The following is a 22938-nucleotide window of genomic DNA, read 5'->3' as shown; positions in this document are numbered from 1 at the left end:
GTGAGAGGTGTTGGGTTTTCAGCTGCCCTTATCCACTGCTTCTAAGATACTCTGTCCAAAACAAGAGAGAACCACCTCCCATACGAAGGGGAGCTAACAAAACCAACACCTTCCTAAGTATCAACTACAAGCATTCAGAAAGGCCTACAGACAGGATGACGTGTGTTTCTGGTGTCCCTAGAAACAGCGCAGTTTCCTCACTTGTGGCCAAGTGCCCATCTCAGACCTCCAGGGCTGGAGCTCAACCCGGGTCTCTCTGGTCCGCATCTCTATGGTTGGGAAGCGAGAAAGCCGGAAGTGGGCCGCCGGTGGGGGAAGGGAGCGAGGGGCGGGGCCGCGAGGGGCGGGGCCGCTGCCACCACCTCCGCTGCGGACCGAAACGAGATGGCGGCCACTGAGGGGGTCGGGGAGGCTGCGCGGGGCAGCGCGTCCGGTCAGCCGGAGCCGCCGCCGCCCCAGCCGCACCCTCCGCCGCCCCAGCAGCAGCAGCCCCAGGAAGAAGCTATGGCGGCTGAGTCCGGAGAAGCGGTGGCGTCCCCTATGGACGACGGGTTCCTGAGCCTGGACTCGCCCACCTATGTCCTGTACAGGTAACGCCCACAGCAGGGCCGCCGCGGCGGAGGCCCTTCCCTTGAAGGCGTGTGCTCAACCCGGCCGGCGGTTCCGGGTAGGCTCCTCTGGCCTCAGCGTGTCCGGCCGAAGTTTCCGCCGCTTCCCTGGCCGGCCGGCCGGCCGGGGTAGGGGGGCGCGCTCAGCGGGATCGGGGCCCGCTCGCGGCCCTCGCGCTCTTTTCGGGGTTGCTTTTTCCCGGAGTCAACGTTGTCACCTAGAGACAGAGGGGAGACCAGAGAGCAAACAGCGTAGAAACTGCAACACACTGGACAACACTCTTTCTTAGGCTGTTTGGGTGTGATTCAGGAATTCAAGAAATATCCCGCTCTCTTGCATGCTCCCACAACGCTAGCCTGATAATCTGAGTACCGAAGGGTTTGAGTGCTGTTTAATAGCCGGGCAGGAAATAATTATTTAAATATAAATAAGGTCCGGATTTGCTCACTTTAAAAACAAGGTGTAAGGGCTTCCCAGAAGTTTGCACTGTTAAAGTGGAGACAGCTAGTGTAAGGTCTTTAAAGTCTGGGACATTTTCATTCAACATTTTCTTTAATATTTTAGCGCCTACCATCAGGCACCGAGTTTAGCCTATAAGACTGAAAAGGTATTTGTTCTTAAGCTGTGTAATACATCCCTACATCACCTCCTACATAATACAAGGGGTGTGCAGTAGCCAGTATAGGGTACTTTGTAACTTTCTTGCTTTTTGTCCCCAGTCTCATCCCTGTCAGTTCTTTGCTTTCTGGTAATGCCAGTTCCCTAGCTGCAATGGACTTGCAAAGACAATGGAGAAATCCTTGTGACTTATTTTTCTTTTGTCTTGTTTTTTTTCTTATGCAGTTCTAGGTAAACCCATTAGATAGCTTATTTGCCTTGGTTTTATGAATGAGTGAAAGTCACTCTCCAGATTTTGTTATTGGAGTTTTACTCATTTAATTTGGCTGTGGTAGCCCCATAATCCTCACACCTCCTCTCTGAATTGTAAAATATTCAGCTGCTTCACTTGGCTGTGTCTGATTTTTCAGTGACTAAATGATAGCCTTACCTTTCTCGTGCCACTCCCCCAGTCTCTAGGTCTCACTTCACAACTTCAAGATTGAGTAGATGCCACAGAATCTTTGCTGCCAGTAGCTGATCAGTATAGAGGAGTAAAAGATGAGTGGAAGGAAAAGAATATAAGTAAAAGAGTGGTTAAGACAAGTTTGGGCAGTTTGTACAGAAATATCTATAGGCACCCTTTGGTGCCGCTAAAATGTTCTTTTAGCATTTATAATGAGAAGTAGGTTTCAGTGAATGCTTACTGTATGTATTACTTACTATATATATATTAGCATATATACGGAATATATTTACTAGCCATGTGCTTACTGTTAAACACATTTAAGTGCTTAACGTGTTATCTCATTTAGTCCTCCAAACAGTCTTCTAAGGCTGGGTAGTGATAGCATCTCCATTTTATCAGTGAAGAAACTGAGGCCCAGAGAGATTAAGTAAGTTTCTCAAGGTCACACAGCTGGTAAGTGGTAGAGCCTACATTCTAAATCAGACAGTTGTCAGGTTCCAGAGCCTGCTCTGTAAAGACCAACTGGACCCCCTCGCAGTATACAGTAAACTAATAGTGTTCACTTTGATTTTAAAATGTGAGTTCCTAGCAAATTGTTATTCAATGTTTATAAATGCTGACTAACTGCAAAAAGTCTCATTAAACCAATGAACTGAATTGATTTCTAGGGTAAAACTACTGTGTACCTACTGCAAAAAAACATGTTTTTCCACTTCTATAAAAACTTTAAATTTGGGAACTATTGTTTGATTAATTTCAGTGACAGATTTTCATTTTTCTTTATGTTACTTTAAAAGTTTAATATGTAAAGCAAAATGGCAAAACTTGGTAATGAAGAATCCAACCACAATTACATTAATGTATTTATAATTGACTAATATGGATGCAAGTGTAATTGTTGCTATTGTTAAAAACACCAGAGTTGTTCTTTCTTCTTATGTGTTTGAATACAATCACTGAAAAAATATATTTATTTCAGGGACAGAGCAGAATGGGCTGATATAGATCCAGTGCCGCAGAATGATGGCCCCAATCCAGTGGTCCAGATCATTTATAGTGAAAAATGTAAGTTTATTTTTATTAGGAAAAAGTCTATAAGTCAAACTTAGTAGCAGAGTTGAAATTGACAACTATATGGCTAGGTAGATGACAGGTTTTTGTCTAATAAAGATTTAAATGACTTAAGCTAATACTGTTTTTTATAATTCATTTTCATGGTTAAAACTTTCATTTTGTCCAAAGAATGGACGTATCCTAAGTATAAATAATGAATAATACATTATAATATGTAATAGCTACAATATGGTTATGCTTTTCATTTACTGTGTAATCTGCACACAGGATACAGCATAAATGAGTTATTGTTTTATGTAGAATAAACTTAGGTTGCTGAAACTTGCGCATTTTGAAATATATTTCAGCAGTGAAGTGCTAGGCTCAGTTGGAATACATTTACTGACATTAAAATGAGTGGATTATTTTCTTTGACAAAGTATCATTCTTTCATAATGAATGTGAATGAAAATGCTTTGTAAATTGAAGGTCATGCAAATGTTAATTGTTAGTTGTTCTTCTAAGAAAGGATAGATGAATAAAATGGAATGCTAGTTTTGTATTTTTGTGTGCGTGTATAATTCTGATTTAAATTAGTTCTGCTCCCCACCCCAAACCTCATACCTTTTCTGTGTGCGTATATATGTACATGTTTCAGTTAAAGCTCTGTTATCCAAGATCATTCCTTTTTTAGGAAAAGCATTTATTGTACTTTTCTGACTATGAAGTAATGCCAAGAAATGTTTGAAAAGCAAGAATAATGGTCTGAAGGTTTGACCTATCAAATATGAAAATGTAGTACTAAAAATAACGTGTGGAACTAGTGCAGAAATAAATAGATTTGGTAAGAAATCTAAAAATAGATGAGCATAGATGGGAACTTAATATTTGATAAAAAGAACATCTTATAACTATGAAAAGATGAATTAATCAGATTGGTTTTGCAGCAGTTGTCTATGCATTTGGATATAAGCAAAATTATATCCTTGTTTCATGTCTTATGTGGAAATAAATTACAGATGAATTAAACTTCTAAAACAAGAGTAAACATACTAGGAGCAAACAAAAGAATAATCTTTTGTTCTTTTGGTGAAGAAGGTATTATTAGGCAAGATGTAAAACTCAGAATTGAGGAAAAGATCAGAAGATGTAACTGCATAAATGCAAAACTTTCACATGATGAAGAGAGATGATACAAAGATAGAATTCGTGAGAAGAGATCTGTGAAGAAATGTTAACCTCACTAGTAATCAGAGAAGTGAAAACCACAACTTTTTCAGATTCATGAGGTCACTAACAAAGATGTTGGAAAAATAAACTGATACAATCATACATTTCTCATTATGTTAAAAATTATTTAATAAAACCGTTTTTTGCAGGCTGAAAAAATTAACGTTTAAAATTCTTACATATATCATGATTAGAAACTACAAAGGAAAAGATAGAGAAATATGAGTTGTCAATCAAAAATTGATAGGTATATACATCAAAATTTAAAATCTGTGCAAGTGAAGACACCCTGAATAAGTTAAAAGGGAAACAGCAGTATGGGAAAAGATACACCATATGAAACAGAATTGATATTCAGAACTTTGTAAGGAATTCTTACAAAAGGTTAAGGAAATAGGCAACCTAATAACAAAATAGACAAAGGGTATATGAACTGGTAGTTTACAGAAGAGAAAATTTCGTTGGCTTTGAATTTTTTTTTTTAATGTTTTTACTTAATTTTGAGACAGAGAGAGACAGAGCATGAGCAGGGGAGAGGCAGACACAGAATCCGAAGCAGGCTCCAGGCTCTGAGCTGTCAGCACAGAGCCCAACGCAGGGCTTGAACTCACAGACTGTGAGATCATTACCTGAGCTGACGTCGGACACTTAACCAACTGAGCCACCTAGGCACCCCAAATTCCATTGGCTTTTAAAGAGGAGGAAAAGTCCATTATCATTAGGAATGGAAGATACACAAAATAAAATGGGCATGTTATTTCCCGAACACACATTAAAAGGCAAAAAATTAAAACTATCTTATGATATCAGGTATTAGGACATATGAATGGATGCATATATTTCAGATGATAATTTTCATGTTTAGCCATTTTAGGGTTTGGTTTGTCTAGTAAAACTGGAAAATGCTCATATCATAACCTTGAAATATTGCTTCTAATGATACATTCTGGTACACTCTGACATATGACATCAGAAGATGTACTAGGAGGTTAAGAACACAAACATTAGAGACAGAACAACTGGTTTAAAAAAAAAATTCTTTTTTTTTTTTTTTTTTTTTAGAGAGAGGGTACAAGTGAGCCAGGGCAGAGAGAGTGAGGGGGGGAGAGAGAGAGAGTCGCACTAGGGGCAGAGGTGGGGTGGGGGTGGGAAAAGAGAGAGGGAAGGAGCTCACGGCTGGGGGGTGGGGGGGGCGGTGCTCATGTTCACCAGAGGCATAGCAGAAGCTCATCGGAAGCAGGGCTCGTGCTCACCTGAAGTGGGACTCAAACTCGCTAACTGTGAGATTATGACCTGAGCTGAAGTCAGATGCTTAACTGACTGAGCCACCCAGATGCCCAAACTGGTTTAAATTCTAACTTCACCATTTTATTGGCTCTATAACTTTGGACAAATTATTTAACCTCTCTTTACCATTATTTCCTCCTAGGTAAAATGAGGATAATATAACTGCAGTTGACTCTTGAATACATGAGAGTTAGGGGTGCTGACCCCCCCCAACTCAGTTGAAAATCCACATATAACTTTGGACTCCTCAGAAGCCTAGCCTACTGTTGCTGGCAGTCTTTCTTTAATAACATAAGTAGCCGACTAACACATATTTTGTACGTTAAATGTATTATATACTGTATTCTTACAATAGAGTATGCTAGAGAAAAAATGTTATTAAGAAAATCATAAAGACGGATGCCTAGCTGGCTCAGTCTGTAGAGCATATGACTCTTGATCTAGGGGTCATGAGTTCAAGCTTCACGTAGGGGTATAGTTTACTTAAAAAAGAATTCATAAAAGAAAATGCAGTACTGTATTTATTGAAAAAGTCTGTGTATAAGTGGACCTGTGCTGTCCAAACCCATGTCGTTCAAGGGCCAGTACTTTATTGAGTAAGTTATACACATAAAATAATAAAACCTCTCTGGCTCAGAGTAAGTACTATATGGTTTATTTAAATCTGTAACATTTTTTGAGAAAGCATAATCTTGGAAGCCACTTATATATGTGTGTTTTGGAAAGTGGATAAATAAAATGTATCATTGTCATACAGTTGAGTACTAGGTAACCATTAACAGGATCTAGATTATTTATAACATGGACAGATCTCAGAAACAGTGTTGAGTGAAAAAAGCCACGTAAGTTTTAGAAGCTTTGGATAGGACATTATATTAAGTGTGTAATTTTTATTTTATATTTTTTAATGTTTATTTTTGAGATACAGAGTGCCAGTGGGGGAGGGGCAGAGAGAGAAGGAGACAGAGGATCCAAAGTGGGCTCTGTGCTGACAGTAGCAAACCTGATGTAGGGTTCAAACTCACAAACTGTGAGATCATGACCTGAGCTCAACTACCTGAACCATCCAGGTGCCCCTTAAATGTGTAATTTTTAGTTTAGAGAATACTTTAATATTGAAGACTACAGGAAAAAAAATCTAATGAATATAAAATTCTATTTATATAACCCCAGATTCATTTATAAGCCTATCGGTTTGGCATATATAGTTGTAAGGCTGAATATTCTATTTCTACTTGTAGAATTCTGCCCCCAAAAAAGGCATTCATATGTAAATTATGCCATGGCCTTTGTATGGAATGAATAGTGGACAAAGAGTGTTGTAGATGTGTATATGGAAGAACATATAATTGAGGAGGAGAATGGCAAAATGAAAAGCAGTGTGAATAATAATATAACAATTTCATTAAAAATAAGTAACTGGGGTGCCTGACTGGCTTAATCTATAGAGCATGTGACTCTTGATGGGGTCATGAGTTCAAGACACACGTTGGTCATAAAGATTACTTAATTAAAAAGAAGAATTAAAAAAAAAAAACAACTATGTTTATATGCTTAGAAAAATGTCTGGTAACAACCAGTACCCTTGAAAGAAATCCAGTGCATTGGAGAGTGGCATTGAAGTGGGGGAAACTTCATGTACTTTTATATTGTTTACAATGTTTGCATGGAATATGTATTTCTTTCTAGTTAGAAATGTTTTTTAAAGTAAAACGTGCTCATTGTAGAAAATTTTGAGTATTAAAAATCAAAAGAAGAGTCTCATCATCAAGAAATAACTACTGTTGGGTCCCCTGGGTGGCTCAGTTGGTTAAGCGTCCGACTTCAGCCCAGGTCATGATCTCCTTTGTGGGTTCAAGCCCTGTGTTGGGCTCTGTGCTGACAGCTCAGAGCCTGGGTCCTGCTTCGGATTCTGTATCTCCCTCTCTCTCTGCCCCTCCCCACTTACACTCTCTCTCTCTCTCTCTTTCTCTCTCTCTCAAAAATAAACATTAAACAAACAAACAAAAAAACAGAAAGAACGAACCACTGTTGGGCTCTCAGTCGGTTAAGCATCCGACTCTTGATTTCAGCACAGGTCATTATCTCACGGTTTGTGAGTTCGAGCCCTGCATCAGGCTCTGCACTGGTGGAGCAGAGCCTGCTTGGGATTCTCTCTCTCTGCCCCTCCCCCATGCACTCTGTTTCTTTTTCTGTCTCTAGAATAAGTGAATAAACTTCAAAACAAGACAAAACACTGTTACCCTCAACAAAGTAGGTTTAGAGGGAACATACCTGAACATAATAAAGCCCATATATGAAAAACCCGTACCTAGTATCATCCTCAATGTGGAAAAACAGGGCTTTTCCTGAATGGTCAAGAACAAAACAGGGATGTCCACTCACCACTTCTATTCAACATGGTACTGGAAGTCCTAGCGACAGACAACAAAAAGAAATAAAAGGCATCCACATTGGTAGGGAAGAAGTAAAACTTTCACTATTTGTGGATGCCATGATACTATACATAGAAAACCTGATCATCAAAAAACTGTTAGAACTGATAAACAAATTCAGCAAAGTCACAGGATACAAAATCGATGTACAGAAATTGCATTACAATACACCAGTGATGAAGCTGCAGAAAGAGAAATTAAGGAATCACTCCCATTTACAATTGCACCAAAAACAATAAGATACCTAGGAATAGACATAACCAAAGAGGTGAAAGACCAATACTCTGAAAAACTATAGAACACTGATGAAAGAAATTGAAGGTGACACAAAGAAATGGAAAGACATTCCATGGATTGGAAGAACAAATATTGTTAAAATGTCTGTTCTTCCCAAATACCCAAAACAATCTATATATTTAATGTAATCCCTATCAAAATGCCAACAGCATTTTTCACAGAGCTAAAATCATCCTAAAGTGTGTATGGAACAACAAAAGATGCCAAATAGCCAAAGCAGTCATGAAAAAGAAAAGCAAACCTGGAGGCATCACAATTCCATACTTCAAGTTCTATTACAAAGCTGTTGTAATCAAAATAGTATGGTACTGGCACAACAGTAGACACACAGATTGGGGCACCTGTGTGGCTCAGTCAGGTAAGCGTCTGACTCTTGATCTCAACTCAGGTCTTGATCTCAGGGTAGTGAGTTCAAGCCCTGTGTTGGCTCCGTCCTTGACGTGCAGCCTACTTTAAAAAAAACAACAGACACACAGATCAGTGGAACAGAATAGAAAACTCAGAAATGAATCTGCAGTTATATGGTAAATTAATCTTCAACAAAGCAGGAAAGAATATCCAATGGGAAAAAGACTTGTCTCTTCAACAAATGGTGGGGAAACTGGACAGCTACATGAGAAAGAATGAAATGACTACTCTCTTACACCCTTCACAAAAATAAATTCAGAATGAATTATAGACCTACATGTGAGACCTGAAACCATAAAAATCCTAGAACATAGGCAATAACTTCTTTGACATTGGCTGTAGCAACTTGTTTTTAGATGTCTCCTGAGGCAAGGGAAACAAAGGCAAAAATAAATTAGGACTTCATCAAAATCCAAAGCTTCTGCACAGTGAAGGAAACAATAAAATTAAAAGGCAACCTATGGAATGGGAGGAAATATTTGCAAATGACATGTCTGATACAGGGTTAGTATCCAAAATATATAAATAACTAAACCAAAAAAGTGAATAATCCATTAAAAAATGGACAGAAGACGAGTAGAGATTTTTTCAAAGAAGACAAACAAATGGCCAACAGACACATGAAAAGATACTCAATATCACTTATCAGGGAAATGCAAATCAAAACTATAATGAGATATCACCTCACAATAGTCAGAATGGCTAAAATCAACACAAGAAACAGCAGGTGTTGGCGAGGATGGGGAGCAAGTGGAACCTTCTTGCACTGTTGATGGGAATGCAAACCAGTACAGCTACTCTGGAAAACAGCATGGAAGTTCCTCAGAAAATTGAAAATAGAATCACCCTACAGTCCAGTGCTCATACTACTAGGTATTTATCCAGAGAATACAAAATACTAATCATAGGGTTACATGCATCCTGATGTCTGTCGCAGCATTATTTACAATAGTCAAATTGTGGAGGCAGCCCAAGTGCCCATCAATCGATGAGTGGATAAAGAAGATGTGGTAAAGGGCACCTGGGTGGCTCAGTCAGTTAAGCATCCGACTTTGGCTCAGGTCATGATTTCACAGTTTAGGAGTTCGAGCCCCACCTTGGGCTTTGCGCTGATAGTGCAGAGCCTGCTTTGGATTCTCTTTCTCCCTCTCTCTCTGTCCCTTCCCTGCTCATGCTCTCTCAGAAATAAACATTAAAAAGAATAAATTAAAGAAAAAGATGTAAATATACACAACAGAATATTACTGAGCCACATTTGCAATGACATGGATGGAGCTAGAGAGTATTATGCTAAGCAAACTAAGTCAGAGAAAGATACCACATGATTTCAGTCATAATTGGTATTTAAGAAACAAATGAGCAAAGAAAAAAAAAAAAAAAAGAGAGGCAAACCAAGAAACAGACTCTTAACTGTAGAAAACAAACTGACAGTTTACCAGAGGGGAGGTGGGTAAAGGGATAGGTTAAGTAGGTGATGGGGATTAAGGAGTGCACTTGTGATGAGTACTAGCTGATGTCTGGAAGTATTGAGTCATCATATTGTACACCTGAAATTAATATTATACGGTGTGTTAACTAACTGGAATTTAAAAACTTAAAAAAAAAAGAATGTTCTTGATGACACAGTAAGTTACCAGTTTAAAAAAAAAAAAAAAAAGATGGGCACCTGGATGGCTCAGTAGTTAAGCTTCTGACTTCAGCTCACGTCATGATCTTGAGGTTCATGAGTTCAAGCGCCGCATCAGGCTCTCTGCTGTCAGCACAGAGCCCGCTTTGGATCTTCTGTCCCCCTGTCTCTCTGCCCCTGCCCCACCTGTGCACACTGACATGCTCTCTCAAAAATAAATCAACATTTTAAAAAAAGAACCACTGTTAATATTTGGTATATAGCCTTGTACTCATCTGTGAATGTTTCTGCAAAGTTGGTTTCATATTGCATATATGTGCATGTGTGTATATATGTTTTATATGTGTAGATATGTGTGTACATAAAGTAATGTATATATACATTGTATATAGAGTTAATGTGTTATAAGCATTTTGTTATAACTTGAAAATTATTTGGGAGCTTGGTTCTTAGTGCATATTTCATAGTTATTTGCCACTCATGTTTCTAAATTTTATTCTGGTATGATTTAAATTCAACTTTTTAAGGATAGTGTTTAGGGGCGCCTAGGTGGCTCAGTCAGTTAAGCATCTGCCTTCAGCTCAGGTCATGGTCTTGTGGTCTGTGGGTTCGAGCCCTGCGTCGGGCTCTGTGCTGACAGCTCAGAGCCTGGAGCCTGTTTCAGATTCTGTGTCTCCCTCTCTCTGACCCTCCCCTGTTCATGCTCTGTCTCTCTCTGTCTCAAAAATAAATAAACGTTAAAAAAAAAAAAGATTTAAAAAAAAAAAAGGATAGTGTTTAGAAGTAGGTAATCTTTTTATGTCTCAGAATTTTTTTTTTCAATATTTATTTATTTTGAGAGAGAGAGCACAATCAAGGGAGAGGCAGAGAGAAGAAGAAGAGAGAGAATCCCAAGCAGGGTCCACACCAACCGCCAGTGCAGAGCCCGATGCAGCACTTGAACCCTTGTGAACTGTGAGATCTGACCTGAGCCGAAACCAAGAGTCGGATGCTTAACCAACACAGCCACCTAGGCACCCCATGTCTCAGAATTTGTAAAGAGCTGTAATTGTTTAATATACATATATAGTATGTATTTAATATATATATGTATATTGTAATTGTTTAATATATATATTTAAATGTTTATTATTTTAAAAAAAATTTTTTTTAAGTTTATTTATTTTTGAGAGAGAGAGAGAGAGTGAGACAGAGCATGAGTGGGGAAGGAGCCAAAAGAGAGAGGGAGACAACGAATCTGAAGCATGCTCCAGGCTCTGAGCTGTCAGCACAGAGTCCGACACGGGGGCTTGAACCCACAAACCCCAAGATCATGACCTGAGCCGAAGTCGGACACTTAACTGACTGAGCCACCCAGGCACCCCTATTTTTTTATTTTTGAGAGATAGAGTCTGAGCAGGGGAGGGGCAGAGAGAGGGAGAGACAGAATCCGAAGCAGGCTCCAGGCTCTGAGCTGTCAGCACAGAGCCTGACGTGGGGCTTGAACTCACAGACTGTGAGATCATGACCTGAGCTGAAGTAAGACGCTTAACTGACTGAGCCACCCAGGTGCCCCAGATCTGTAATTGTTCATGTTCTTCTCTGATAATTTCACTTTGGGGGCTTTAGTCTAAGGAAACAGTATGTGCACGTATGCATTATATATGTAACTTAAAAAAATTTTTAGTGAAAAGTCATTGGAAGCTTAAAACAGTGATTTTTATAAAACAAAATTGTAAATGATCCACATTGCCAATATTAACAGACTGGTTAGGCAAACTAGGATATATAGATAAGGTTTTTATACATAATCTGTTAAAAGTTTTTGAATTACCAGTAGCTGGAAAATTATACAGTATTAAGAAAAATAGCATAGCATGTCCACATACGTTTTTAATTGTGGAAAAAAGTATTTAGGAGTGTTTACCACATTTTTTTTTTTTTAATAACGTGTGTTGGGCTATCATCTATTCTGTGCCATAGCACAAACTATGTTATGAGGGCATTTCAGCTGCAGTATCTACTAGTTCATTTTGATTAGTGGCATGGCCTTTGGCATCAGTCTAGATTTGGGTTTAACTTCTGTCTGCAAGATACACTGACCCATTGTGAACTTCTTGAACTCTCTGAGCCTCAGTTTCTCTTGTGGAAAATGGGAATACATCAGGTTAATATTTGTCAAAGTCTAAGTTTCTTCAGTTAAGAGATTGGCAAAGATGAGGAGTTTAGATAGATAGATAGATAGATAGATAGATAGATAGATAGATACCATTAATTTTGCAATACCTGTGAGCATCAACAGTGCACATCACCTTGATGCAGTAATTCTACTTGTAGGAATTTATCTTAACAGATGTGCTGAATTTGCACATGCACACAAAAGCATACAGTGGTACTCAGGACAGCAAAAGAATGAGATATTCATTGATAGGGGATGAGTTAAATAGAATTTGAGTACCATACAGTGAAATGCTCTGCAGCATATGGTGAACTTTGTTGTTTTTTTTTTAAATGTTTTTTTTTAATGTTCAGTTATTTTTGGGACAGAGAGAGACAGAGCATGAATGGGGGAGGGTCAGAGAGAGAGGGAGACACAGAATCTGAAACGGGCTCCAGGCTCTGAGCTGTCAGCGCAGAGCCCGACGCGGGGCTCGAACTCACGGACCGCGAGATCATGACCTGAGCCAAAGTCGGACGCCCAACCGACTGAGCCACCCAGGCGCCCCAACATATGGTGAACTTTGTAATGGAATATTATGTCTTCCCATCTCTGTTCCTCAGTGTATTCATAAATAAGCATATATTTTTAACTAAATGAGTAGCATGCTGCTCCATTTCTTCCTGTTTTCACCTAATAGTTATAGCAGTTATTCCGTATGTGTATGTACCAGAGCAGCCTCATTACTAATGACTGCATAGTATGTCGTTGTATGAGTGTGCCGTAATGGACTTAGCCCATTGTTTACTAATGGAAAGATTATTTGTTTCCAATTTTCATTGCCTTTTTTTTTTTTTGAAGCCAGTCAGATTTATCAGATTTATCAGTGGATGGTTATATACCAACTTTAGTAAGTTCTCATTAACCTATTACCATCAGACCAGCCTTTTAAATTTTTCTTATGTATGTAATCAAATACTCCAGTAAATTTCCTTGGATGCTTTGGGTGTGTATGGGAGTATATTTGTAAGAAAACTTCCTAGAACTGGAACAATAGTTCCAATTGATTCAATGAGTATGTAAATTTTACAGTATCTTTAATAATGTGTGAATGAAAAGAGCAAGGCCCAGAACATAGAGTGTGATGTGATCTCATTTATTTTTTTATTTTTTTTAAGATTTTATTTTCAAATAATCTCTGTACCCAACATTGGGCTCGAACTACAACCACAAGATCAAGAGAGCTAGCCATGTTCCCCCCTGTGATCATTTGTATTAAAAAATGGGAGGATGGATTTAGAACATATATTTGTATATCCATAGAATGTATTTGGAAGGATACAGTAGAATCAGTTAACAGTGTTTGCTTCTGTGGAGAAGGACTGGGAATTTAGTCAAATTTAGTGTGAACTTTTTTATACTGTTCGAATTTTCTACTATCGTGTACATTGCTTTTTCACTTATAAAACTGACAAAATGTGAGAAAAGTAGTAACTGGATATATTTGAATATATGCACTTTAATTTTACTTTAATGCATTAGGTCTTTTGGAGATTTGGAGTCTGGCATTAACCCCTGTACATACACATGAGCAGGAGGCACAGTTACACATATATTATGGCTGTGACACTAAAGCATTCTCAAGGTGGCATTCACATAGTCATTTGACTTTCTTTTGTTTATTGTTACAAATGATACACATGCAGTATCTTTCCTCATAAGATAGAACAGCATTTTGTATTATAGTGCTAAATTTAAACAAGAAAGATAGTCCTAATGCAACGGTGTGCTCTCTCCCCAGTTAGAGATGTTTATGATTATTTCCGGGCTGTTCTGCAGCGTGATGAAAGAAGTGAACGAGCTTTTAAACTAACCAGAGATGCTATTGAGTTAAATGCAGCAAATTATACAGTGTGGTAAGTAAAACTCATCATTAATATTTCCTACGTAAGTGTCTCATGTTTTAGTTCAGATGGCTCTTTTTTTTCCTTAACTAAACTTCAGTTGTTATCAAAATAGTAATTCATGCTATGAGTTTAAAAGTCAGAGATTGAATGAAAAATGACATCCTCTGCCCCCTTCCTTCTCACTACCAGGGTCCCACTCCCCAGAGGCAAGAACTCTTAGCTGTTTTTTCTTAAGCTAACCTGTATATTCTGAATATGCTGACCCACATTTTATAGTATTTCAGAGTATTCCTTTTAACAGATTGCTTTTTTTTGTTTAGTTTCATTTTCTTTGTGCCAGTAAGTAATTTGTCTCCCATGTGCTCTGATATGTATAAAATGTGTCATTTCTGCTGAACACGACAGGTAATCCTTCAGCTCCTTTTTTGCTTCTTCACCTGTACATCTAGTTTGGGCACTGTACATCTAGTCTTCAGCTCTTTCGTGCGTTCATGATCCCATTTCCAGACCTGACCCTCTTTCTCTTTATTGATTTACTCTCATTTTACTGACCACATTCTTGAAGAGAACTTATAAAAGGATGTGTGGAAAAACATTTTTGAGATTTTGTACATTGAAAAGTGTCTTAATAGAGGCTCTTCTCAATTTTATTAGTAGAATTCTAGATTAGAAATATTTTCCTTCAGAATTTTAAAGATGTTTTTCTGTTTCCTTTAGTCTCTATTGAGAAGACTCATTACTTCACGTTTAAACCTTTTTAGTAGGTCCAGGGAATTTTTTTTTTTTATGTTCGTTTGATAATTCCCTCTCTCTTTCCTCTGTTTTCTCTTTCTGGAATGTTTTTTTAAGTCACATGTGGTATCTTTTTTATTGTTTTTTCTTATTTTCATTTTTTTGTCTTTTCATTTACATTTGTGATATTTCTTCAACATTATCTTCTGACTGTGTCTGTGCTCAAAAATTTCTTAATATCCAAAAGCTCTTTTTTGTTCTCTGAATTTTTTTTAATAGCATCTTATCTTTTCATTGATGTGTGACATATTTTCATTTTTTTGTGTTTGTTTTGGTCTCTTTCTTTCATGTAAATATTTTTTTCAAATCCTTGACTCTCCTTTCAAACTTATAATGGAGGCAGGACAAATCCTGATTGGAAGCTCTGTGTGTGGCAGGACTTGTCGACGGGCGGGCTTCACTGTGAGGTTAGTGAGTGGAGATGTGGCTGTTTTGTGTGAAATCTTTACATGTCAGCAGTTCTCCATCTTTTCTTGTGGCTAGTTTGTTCCTCCAGAGAAGAGTCGTCTGGTTATTGCCTCAGGAGTATGTGTTTGGCTGCCACAGTTCTGGGGGTCAGGCAGGGGAAGATGGGTTGGGTGGGGGTTCTCAAATGTTTAGTATATCAACATTTTACGTTTCCTTGTTTCACCCTATATTCCTTTTCCTCACCCTATATTCCTCTGTGTCTGTTGTTCCTTTCTGCTTCAGATTTTTCCAGAGAATAAAGCCACTTATGTCTTGCCAGGTTTAAAAAAACGAAACAAAACATGGTTTCTTCTCCTGTGTGTCTCCTTTACATTCACACAAAACCCTTCACTTCTGACATTTCTAGTCAACAATGGCTATGGGTTTTTCCCCTACCAAGCAATTTTCTCTGATACCAGTTGTGTATCCTACAATTTAACTCAGTTCTGACATTGTCTACCTGACATTGTGTACATACCTGAGATTCAGATAGCATCAGATCCCCCAGGTTTAAGGGCTCAGTCCCACAAGACTGCCCCCTATTTCAGATACTTAGTGCAAGTCCATTTGTCACCTGTGCTTCTAACTGATGGGCTATAAATCAGAGGTTCCCATGACCCCTTCTTAGGGTTCAGTTAATTTGCTACAGTGTTTCATAGAACTCAGGAAAACAGTTACGTATGTTTAACAGTTTATTAAAGGATGTGATAAAAGATACAGATGAACAGCCAGATGAACAGATACATAGGGCAAGGTCTGGGAGGGTCCCAAGCTGAGGATCTTTTGTCCTTGTGGAGGGTATGTCCTTCCTAGAACATGAATGTGTTCACCCACCTAGAAGCTCTTCAAACCCCCTAGTATTGGGATTTTATAGAGGTTCCCTCATATAAGCATGGTCATTTAACTCTATTTCTAGCCCTTCTACTCTATCCAGACAGTGGGAGGTAGGGCTGATAATTCCAAGGTTTGGTCTCCTGGTGACTAGGAGCCACCTAAGCACCCCACCCAGAGTTGCCTCAATAGGATGCTTCTAGTACACTTATCACTTAGGAATTTTTAAATGTTCAGGAACTCTGTGCCAGGAACCAGGGGCAGAGACATACACGTATTTTTTTTTGTTTATCTCATACCAACTTAGTAGATGTTGTCACTTCTGTGCTCAAGGTTGGGGGAGGGGTCTTGGCTGTTAAGGGCTATTTCTAGATTTTATACTGTTTCCAGCCCCATCCTTGATTCCTGGTTTTGGGAATACCTGACACCTCTGATTTCTAAACCTTTTTCCCTCTGTTGACAGTTAGGTTTTTAGCACTTTCTGTTTTTCAAAGTCAGTTAAAACTTACCTGTCAGCTTACCATTTTCCATAATTCTGACCTTTCCCAATTGCTGTGGTATCCCCTTGTCCCTAATTCTCTTTGTTCTGTGGATTTATACTGTTTTCATTCCTTTACTATCATTTTATGGGGTTTTATTAGGGTAGGAGGATAAACTTATTTACTTAATCTACCATGTTCACTGGGATTCTTAGTATGATATTCCATCATTTTGGAATGAATCGCATCTAATATGCACTTTCTTATCTTTTAAGAAATTCCTGACTGTACATAACACAAAGTAACTTAGAATGCATTTAAAAATCTCCTAAGTTTATTTGCTGTTTTTTTTAAAAGGCAGTACGTCTGAGAACTTTACCCATGTAAACCAAGATGCTTATGTCCATGCTTTATGAAGCCTAATTTTCTTTAATAATAATAGAGAAATACTGTTATAGTCCTATTTAGCATTTCATTTTAAAAGATAACTTTCAAAGCAGCTGTTTGTCTTTTAGTATATATTGAGTTGGAAATTTTGAATTAAAAATAGACCAGAACTAATAATCATGTCTTTAGAGAAAAGTTTTTTTTTAATGATTTGATTCTACCTATGAAGAAATTAAAAAAAAAAAAAAAGAAATTAAAGGGAAACGTGTTTCATTTATAAGTAGGATATTTGTGGTGGCTCTAAAAATACAATATATGCTGATGTTTGCAATGGAATTAATTATATGAATAATATATCTAAACAAATAAGCTGTATCATGTAGGGAAATATTATAGGTAAAGAGATGTCTTTGATTTGCCTGCAATAGAATAGTGGTAACCAGTGTTAACTGAAAATAATCATTAGTTAACTGAAAAAAATCATTTGTTGCCTTCCACCAGTTTTAGTTCAAAATGCTGATTCTTCCAATCACCAGATAGTTGTAGGAGTTGGGACAACCCCATGCAGTTCCATTGCTAAATTATTGGTTATATGGAATACCTACCAAAAAAAGAAGCGTGTCTAACTGTATTGTTAAAGCTTTATCTGATATCCTGTGGCTAGTCAGTTTATGTGGAGTAATGAAACAATGCTTAATGTTTGCTACAGGCATTTTCGGAGAGTTCTCTTAAAGTCACTTCAAAAGGATCTACATGAGGAAATGAACTACATCACTGCAATAATTGAGGAACAGCCCAAAAACTACCAAGTTTGGTAAGATGAAAATAGGAAGGAAACATGTCACTATGCCAATATTACCTTCCCAGTGATGAGATTATAGGGAATTTATTTCTTTATAATTTAAGTACTTTGCATTGGAGCTAATGTTACCTGTCTCATAGGGTTTTTAAGAGAATTAAATGAGATAATTTTATGTTTAGTGCTTAAAGTGGTACCTAACATTTAGTTAACACTCAAGTGTGTGTACTGCTATTATTATTTAAAATTTTGACATTAGCATATAATACTGCTGGAAAATTTTTGAGTGAAGAATCTGAAAAAATGTTTTCTATCCTGTGTGTTATAAAATGACTTGACTGGTATTTTGATCTTTCATTCGTTTATGTATTCAAAAAATTTATATTGATGCTGGGGATACAAAGGTGAACCACACAGTTTAACAAGGAAAGCAAATAATACAGCCAGTTATTTCACAGTGCAGTGTGAAAACCACAGTGTTTTACAGAGTATATTTGTTGTAGAAACTAAGCCCTAAGTTAGCATGGACAAAACCATAGGGATTATTATGGGCGAGGGGAATAGAATACAATGAGAAAAAAGAGAGGCATTTTGGAGCAGGAGGACAGAGAGCAAATAGGAAAGAAATAGAGTTTGAACAGTACCCATTGTATACTGAGCACCCCTTGAATTAAAGCCAGTGTGGTTGCTGTTATTGTGAAGATGGAGGAGGAGGTAGTGGTGAAGGTTCAACTTTCATGCGGAAGGATGTCTTTCTTTTTCTTTCTTTTTTTTGTTTAAGGTTTATTTATTTATTTTTGAGAGAGAGAGAGTGCGAGCAGGGGAAGGGCAGAGAGAGAGAGAATCCAAAGCAGGCTCTGGAATTTTGATGCAGGGCTTGAACTCACAAACTGCAAGATCATGACTTGAGCCAAAGTCAAATGCTTAACCAGCTGAGCCACCCAGGCACCCCAGGACCTAATTCTTAAGTTTTTCCTAAATTACAAAATTAGTAGGAATCTAGAAAAATAAATTACTAGTGTTCACTGTATTGGAATTTTTCTGAAATAAATTTAAAAGCCTTTACCTCTTGAATTTTCCTCTTGGGTAGTATCTTGCCTTCTTGATATTCTGTAAGATGAATTTTTATTTATTTTTTTAAATTATTTTTTTTAAATGTTTATTTTGAGAGAGGGAGAGAGTGTGAGTTGGGGAGGGACAGAGAAAGAAAAATCCCAAGCAGCCTCGACACTGCCAGTACAGAGCTGGATGCGAGGTTCAAACCATGAACTGTGAGATCATAACTTGAGCCTAATTGATTCAGATGCTCAGCCGACTGACTCACCTAGGCACCCTTATAAGATGAGATTTTAAATTTTCCATGCATGCAAATAAGTCGTTTATTAAGCATTAAATCTTTTTCCTTTTCCCTGTCACTCTTACTCACTTTTATATTTTTATTTATTTTTTTAGAGAGAGAGAATGCAAGCAGGGGAGAGGGATAGAAGGAAAGAGAGAATCCCAAGCAGGCTCCACACTCAGAACGGAGCTGGATATGGGACTCAATCCCAGACCCTGGGATCATGGCCTGAGCTGAAATCAAGAGTCCCACCCTTAACCAGCTGAGCCACTCAGGTGCCCCCCTACTCACTTTTAGTATATTGAATACTAATGGATTTTTTTAAAAAGCAGATTTGTTGAGATATAACTCACATATTACACTATTTACCGATTTATTTATTTATTTATTTGTTTGTTTATTTATTTTTAAGTAAGTTCTACACCCAATGCCAGGCTTGAACTCATGACCCCGAGATCAGGAGTCTCATGCTTTACCAAGTGAGCCAGCCAGGTACCCCTACTGTTTACCTACTTAAAGTGTACAGTTCAGGGAATCTGGGTGGCTCAGCGCGTCAAGCATCTGACTTCAGCTCAGGTCATGATCTCATGGTTTGTGAGTTCAGGCCTGGCATCGGGCTCTCTGCTGTTAGCGCAGAACCCAATTCAGATCCCTCTCTCTCTGCCCTTCCCCGCTTGTGCTCTCTATGTCTTTCTCAGAATAAATAAACTTAACTGAATGAGCCATCCAGGAGCCCCTATTTATTTCTTTAAGTTTATTTATTTATTTAAGTTTGTTTGTTTGTTTGTTTGTTTATTTATTTATTTAAGTTTATTAAGTGTTGGACTCTTGGTTTGGGCCCAGGTCATGATCTCATGGTTCGTGAGTTTGAGCCCCACATCCAGCTCTGCGCTGACAGTGTGGAGTCAGTTTAGAATTCTCCCTCTCTCCCTCCCTCCCTTCCTCTCTTTCTCTGCCACCCCCCCCCAAAAATAAACTTAAAAAAAAAAAATGTATACAGTTCAGTGGTTTTAGTATAGTTACAAATATGTACAACCATCACCACAGTGACTTTTAGAACATTTTTACTAATAAATTTTTATAAATATTTTAGCTAAAAAAATTTAAAAAATAGACTCCAACAGAAAACCTAAGCATTTTTCTGGTACAGAAACAACTCTTGACAAACTTGGCAGCTTGTCATAGCTAATTGCCAGAGTAGAAGTGAATTCAGTTCTGCCCATGAACTAGTGGAATGAGCAGTTGCTTGTATGGTGATGCTGTGGACTTCAGAAAAACTGAGAGCCTCTTTATAACCAGAGGATCTTCTATACTGGATTAAGTAGTATCACATTTCCTATAGTCTCATTATGCCATCTGGGAATGTTTCAGAATTCTTAGACAGGATTTTGTGGTTGTCAAAAGATTACTGGACTTCCAGATTTAGCTTTAAATAAACATTCTTTAAACCCTGAGTATTTTATTTCATTTTACACACAAATTACTGTTTTGTTTCTTCAGCTCTTACTTACTGTTCTGGAACTTTTCCCTCTTAGTGTTTCTTCTGTGTTACCTTTTCTCTCCAGTAGAATCTTGAGAATTAAAGGTGAATTTCTGTTTTTTTGAGTGTCCCTCCACATCGCCTAATACAATACGTGCAGGTGATACCTTAGTTCTTGGATACATTAACACAAAACCTCTTTCTTTTCCCGGCCTTAGGCATCATAGGCGAGTATTAGTGGAATGGCTAAAAGATCCATCTCAGGAGCTAGAGTTTATTGCTGATATTCTCAATCAGGATGCAAAGAATTACCATGCCTGGCAACATCGACAGTGGGTTATTCAGGTATTGCCTTTCTTGTTACAGTGTTTTTCAGATTATGTTTTACCTGAATTAAATAATTAAAATTACTGTTGAATGTAAGTATACTCCTGAACTGAAACACACATATAGATCATTACCCACAATTACAATGACTAAGAATTATTAAGATACTTAATTAAACCTGACATCCTTCATGTTGATTAATTTTATAACCTTTCAAGATATGTTGGTAAGTAGCTTCATATTAAAGAAGAGTAATAGTAATTTTTGTATTTTTTAGATTGAATTTGCATCCCATTTTATATTTGCTAGCAAGTTGAATAGAAAATGTAGTTGTAATTTTTTAATATAACTGTATTATTTTAATTAACAAGGGCATTGTACCTACTGGGGGTTTTGCATACATACAGTTTGGAATATGATGTTACAATAATAGTATTTTATTTCTGCCCACTTGTTAAAATTTTATGCTAAATCCTGAATAGTAGAGAATAGTTAAAACTCCCACTCTGGGCATTTTATTTATTCTATCAAACAATTCTAGTGTTGTTTCCTATGAATTTTTTCCAGTAATTGCTACTTTGTGCACTATTCATTATACCAAGAGGATTTCACAAAATTCTTTTTTTTTACTTAAAAATTTAAACTTTCCTAAATTTGTTTAAAGGGATAAATTTTCTAAAGATTTTTGGTATTTTTATTTTTTATGAAATTCTACCTTTTTGCCAGTATCAAATAAGAAGTATAACTCCATTGGCTTTTTTTATAATTATCCCCAATTTTTGCCACATTTGTAAATTTTGACCATTTCATTTCTTTTCTTAATTATCGTTATTGTTTCTCTTCTCCCTATGATCTTTTTTTTACTAAAACAGCTCCATAATGTAAAAGTTTATATCTAAATCCAGTTTTGTATATTTCTCCACATGTATTTTAATGTAGTTTTATCATATATAAGCATTTTTAATATTCCCTTTACTTAATATTATATATTCATATCAAATCCATCAAATTAATACACTTTACTATAGTTTATCATTTTATTATTACTGAGTTTGGGTTTTTTCCCTCTAAATTTTCACCTTAAACAATGCGTAAGCATTTAGTTACATAATGCCTTTTTTTTGCCTGTGATTTAGTCCTTTAGAGTAATTCTTGGGTCTATTTAAATAGTATTAACATGCCTCTTGGTATCTAAATTGTTCTCAAGAAGATGGTACTGAATTACAGGACAGTTTGCTTTGTCTTCCTAAAATTTCTTTCCTTCCTTGTGACCGTTCCCTTGTCTTTGATGACTTTTCTTTCCCCCCTTCATTTCCTTGACCTGCAACTAGCACTTTCCTCCAACTATGTGATGAGTCCCACCTACATCTTCAGTTCTACCTAGCTCTGCTGAAATTTTATTTTTTATTAATAATGGGACATTTCTAGGGGTGCCTGGCTGGCTCAGTTGGTAGAGCATGTGACTCTTGATCTCGGGATTGTGAGTTTGAGCCCCACTTTGAGTGTGGAGATTACTTGAAAATAAAATCTTAAAAAATAATGGGACATTTCTAATTGAATATTCTGTATTTTCTCTTAGGAATTTAAACTTTGGGATAATGAACTGCAGTATGTAGACCAACTTCTCAAAGAGGATGTGAGAAATAACTCTGTCTGGAACCAAAGATACTTCGTAATTTCTAACACAACTGGCTACAATGATCGTGCTATATTGGAGAGAGAAGTCCAGTTAGTAATCTTCACTTGTTCACTCATTAAAAGAACATTTGTGTACCTGTCAGGTCTCAAGCATTGGGGTTACAGCAAAGATCAAGACTGCTCCTCGGGCACCTGGGTGGCTCACTTGGTTAAGCGTCCGACTTCGGCCCAGGTCATGATCTCACAGATCATGGGTTCAAGCCCCACATCAGGCTCTATGCTGACAGCTCAAAGCCTGGAGCCTGCTTTGGATTCTGTGTCTCCCTCTCTCTTCCTCCCTAGCTTGTGCTCTGTCTCTCTGTC

General features: G+C 37.5%; 1 protein-coding gene across 1 annotated transcript in view; it reads left to right on the top strand.

Annotated features, from left to right (window-relative positions):
* Positions 1 to 312: 312 nt before the first annotated feature.
* Positions 313 to 22938, top strand: part of FNTA (farnesyltransferase, CAAX box, alpha) — a 30219-nt gene continuing 7593 nt past the window's right edge. Inside the window, exons 1-6 of the mRNA XM_045458523.1 lie at positions 313 to 590; positions 2655 to 2740; positions 13951 to 14065; positions 17702 to 17806; positions 20829 to 20955; positions 22517 to 22665. Coding sequence (XP_045314479.1) covers positions 385 to 590; positions 2655 to 2740; positions 13951 to 14065; positions 17702 to 17806; positions 20829 to 20955; positions 22517 to 22665 — 788 coding nt within the window. The 5' untranslated portion in view covers positions 313 to 384. The remainder of the gene's footprint in view (positions 591 to 2654; positions 2741 to 13950; positions 14066 to 17701; positions 17807 to 20828; positions 20956 to 22516; positions 22666 to 22938) is intronic.

The sequence above is a fragment of the Leopardus geoffroyi genome, chromosome B1 (assembly GCF_018350155.1).
Source record: "Leopardus geoffroyi isolate Oge1 chromosome B1, O.geoffroyi_Oge1_pat1.0, whole genome shotgun sequence".
In the NCBI taxonomy this organism is placed as follows: Eukaryota; Metazoa; Chordata; class Mammalia; order Carnivora; family Felidae; genus Leopardus; species Leopardus geoffroyi.
This window is presented reverse-complemented; position numbering and strand designations above follow the sequence as displayed.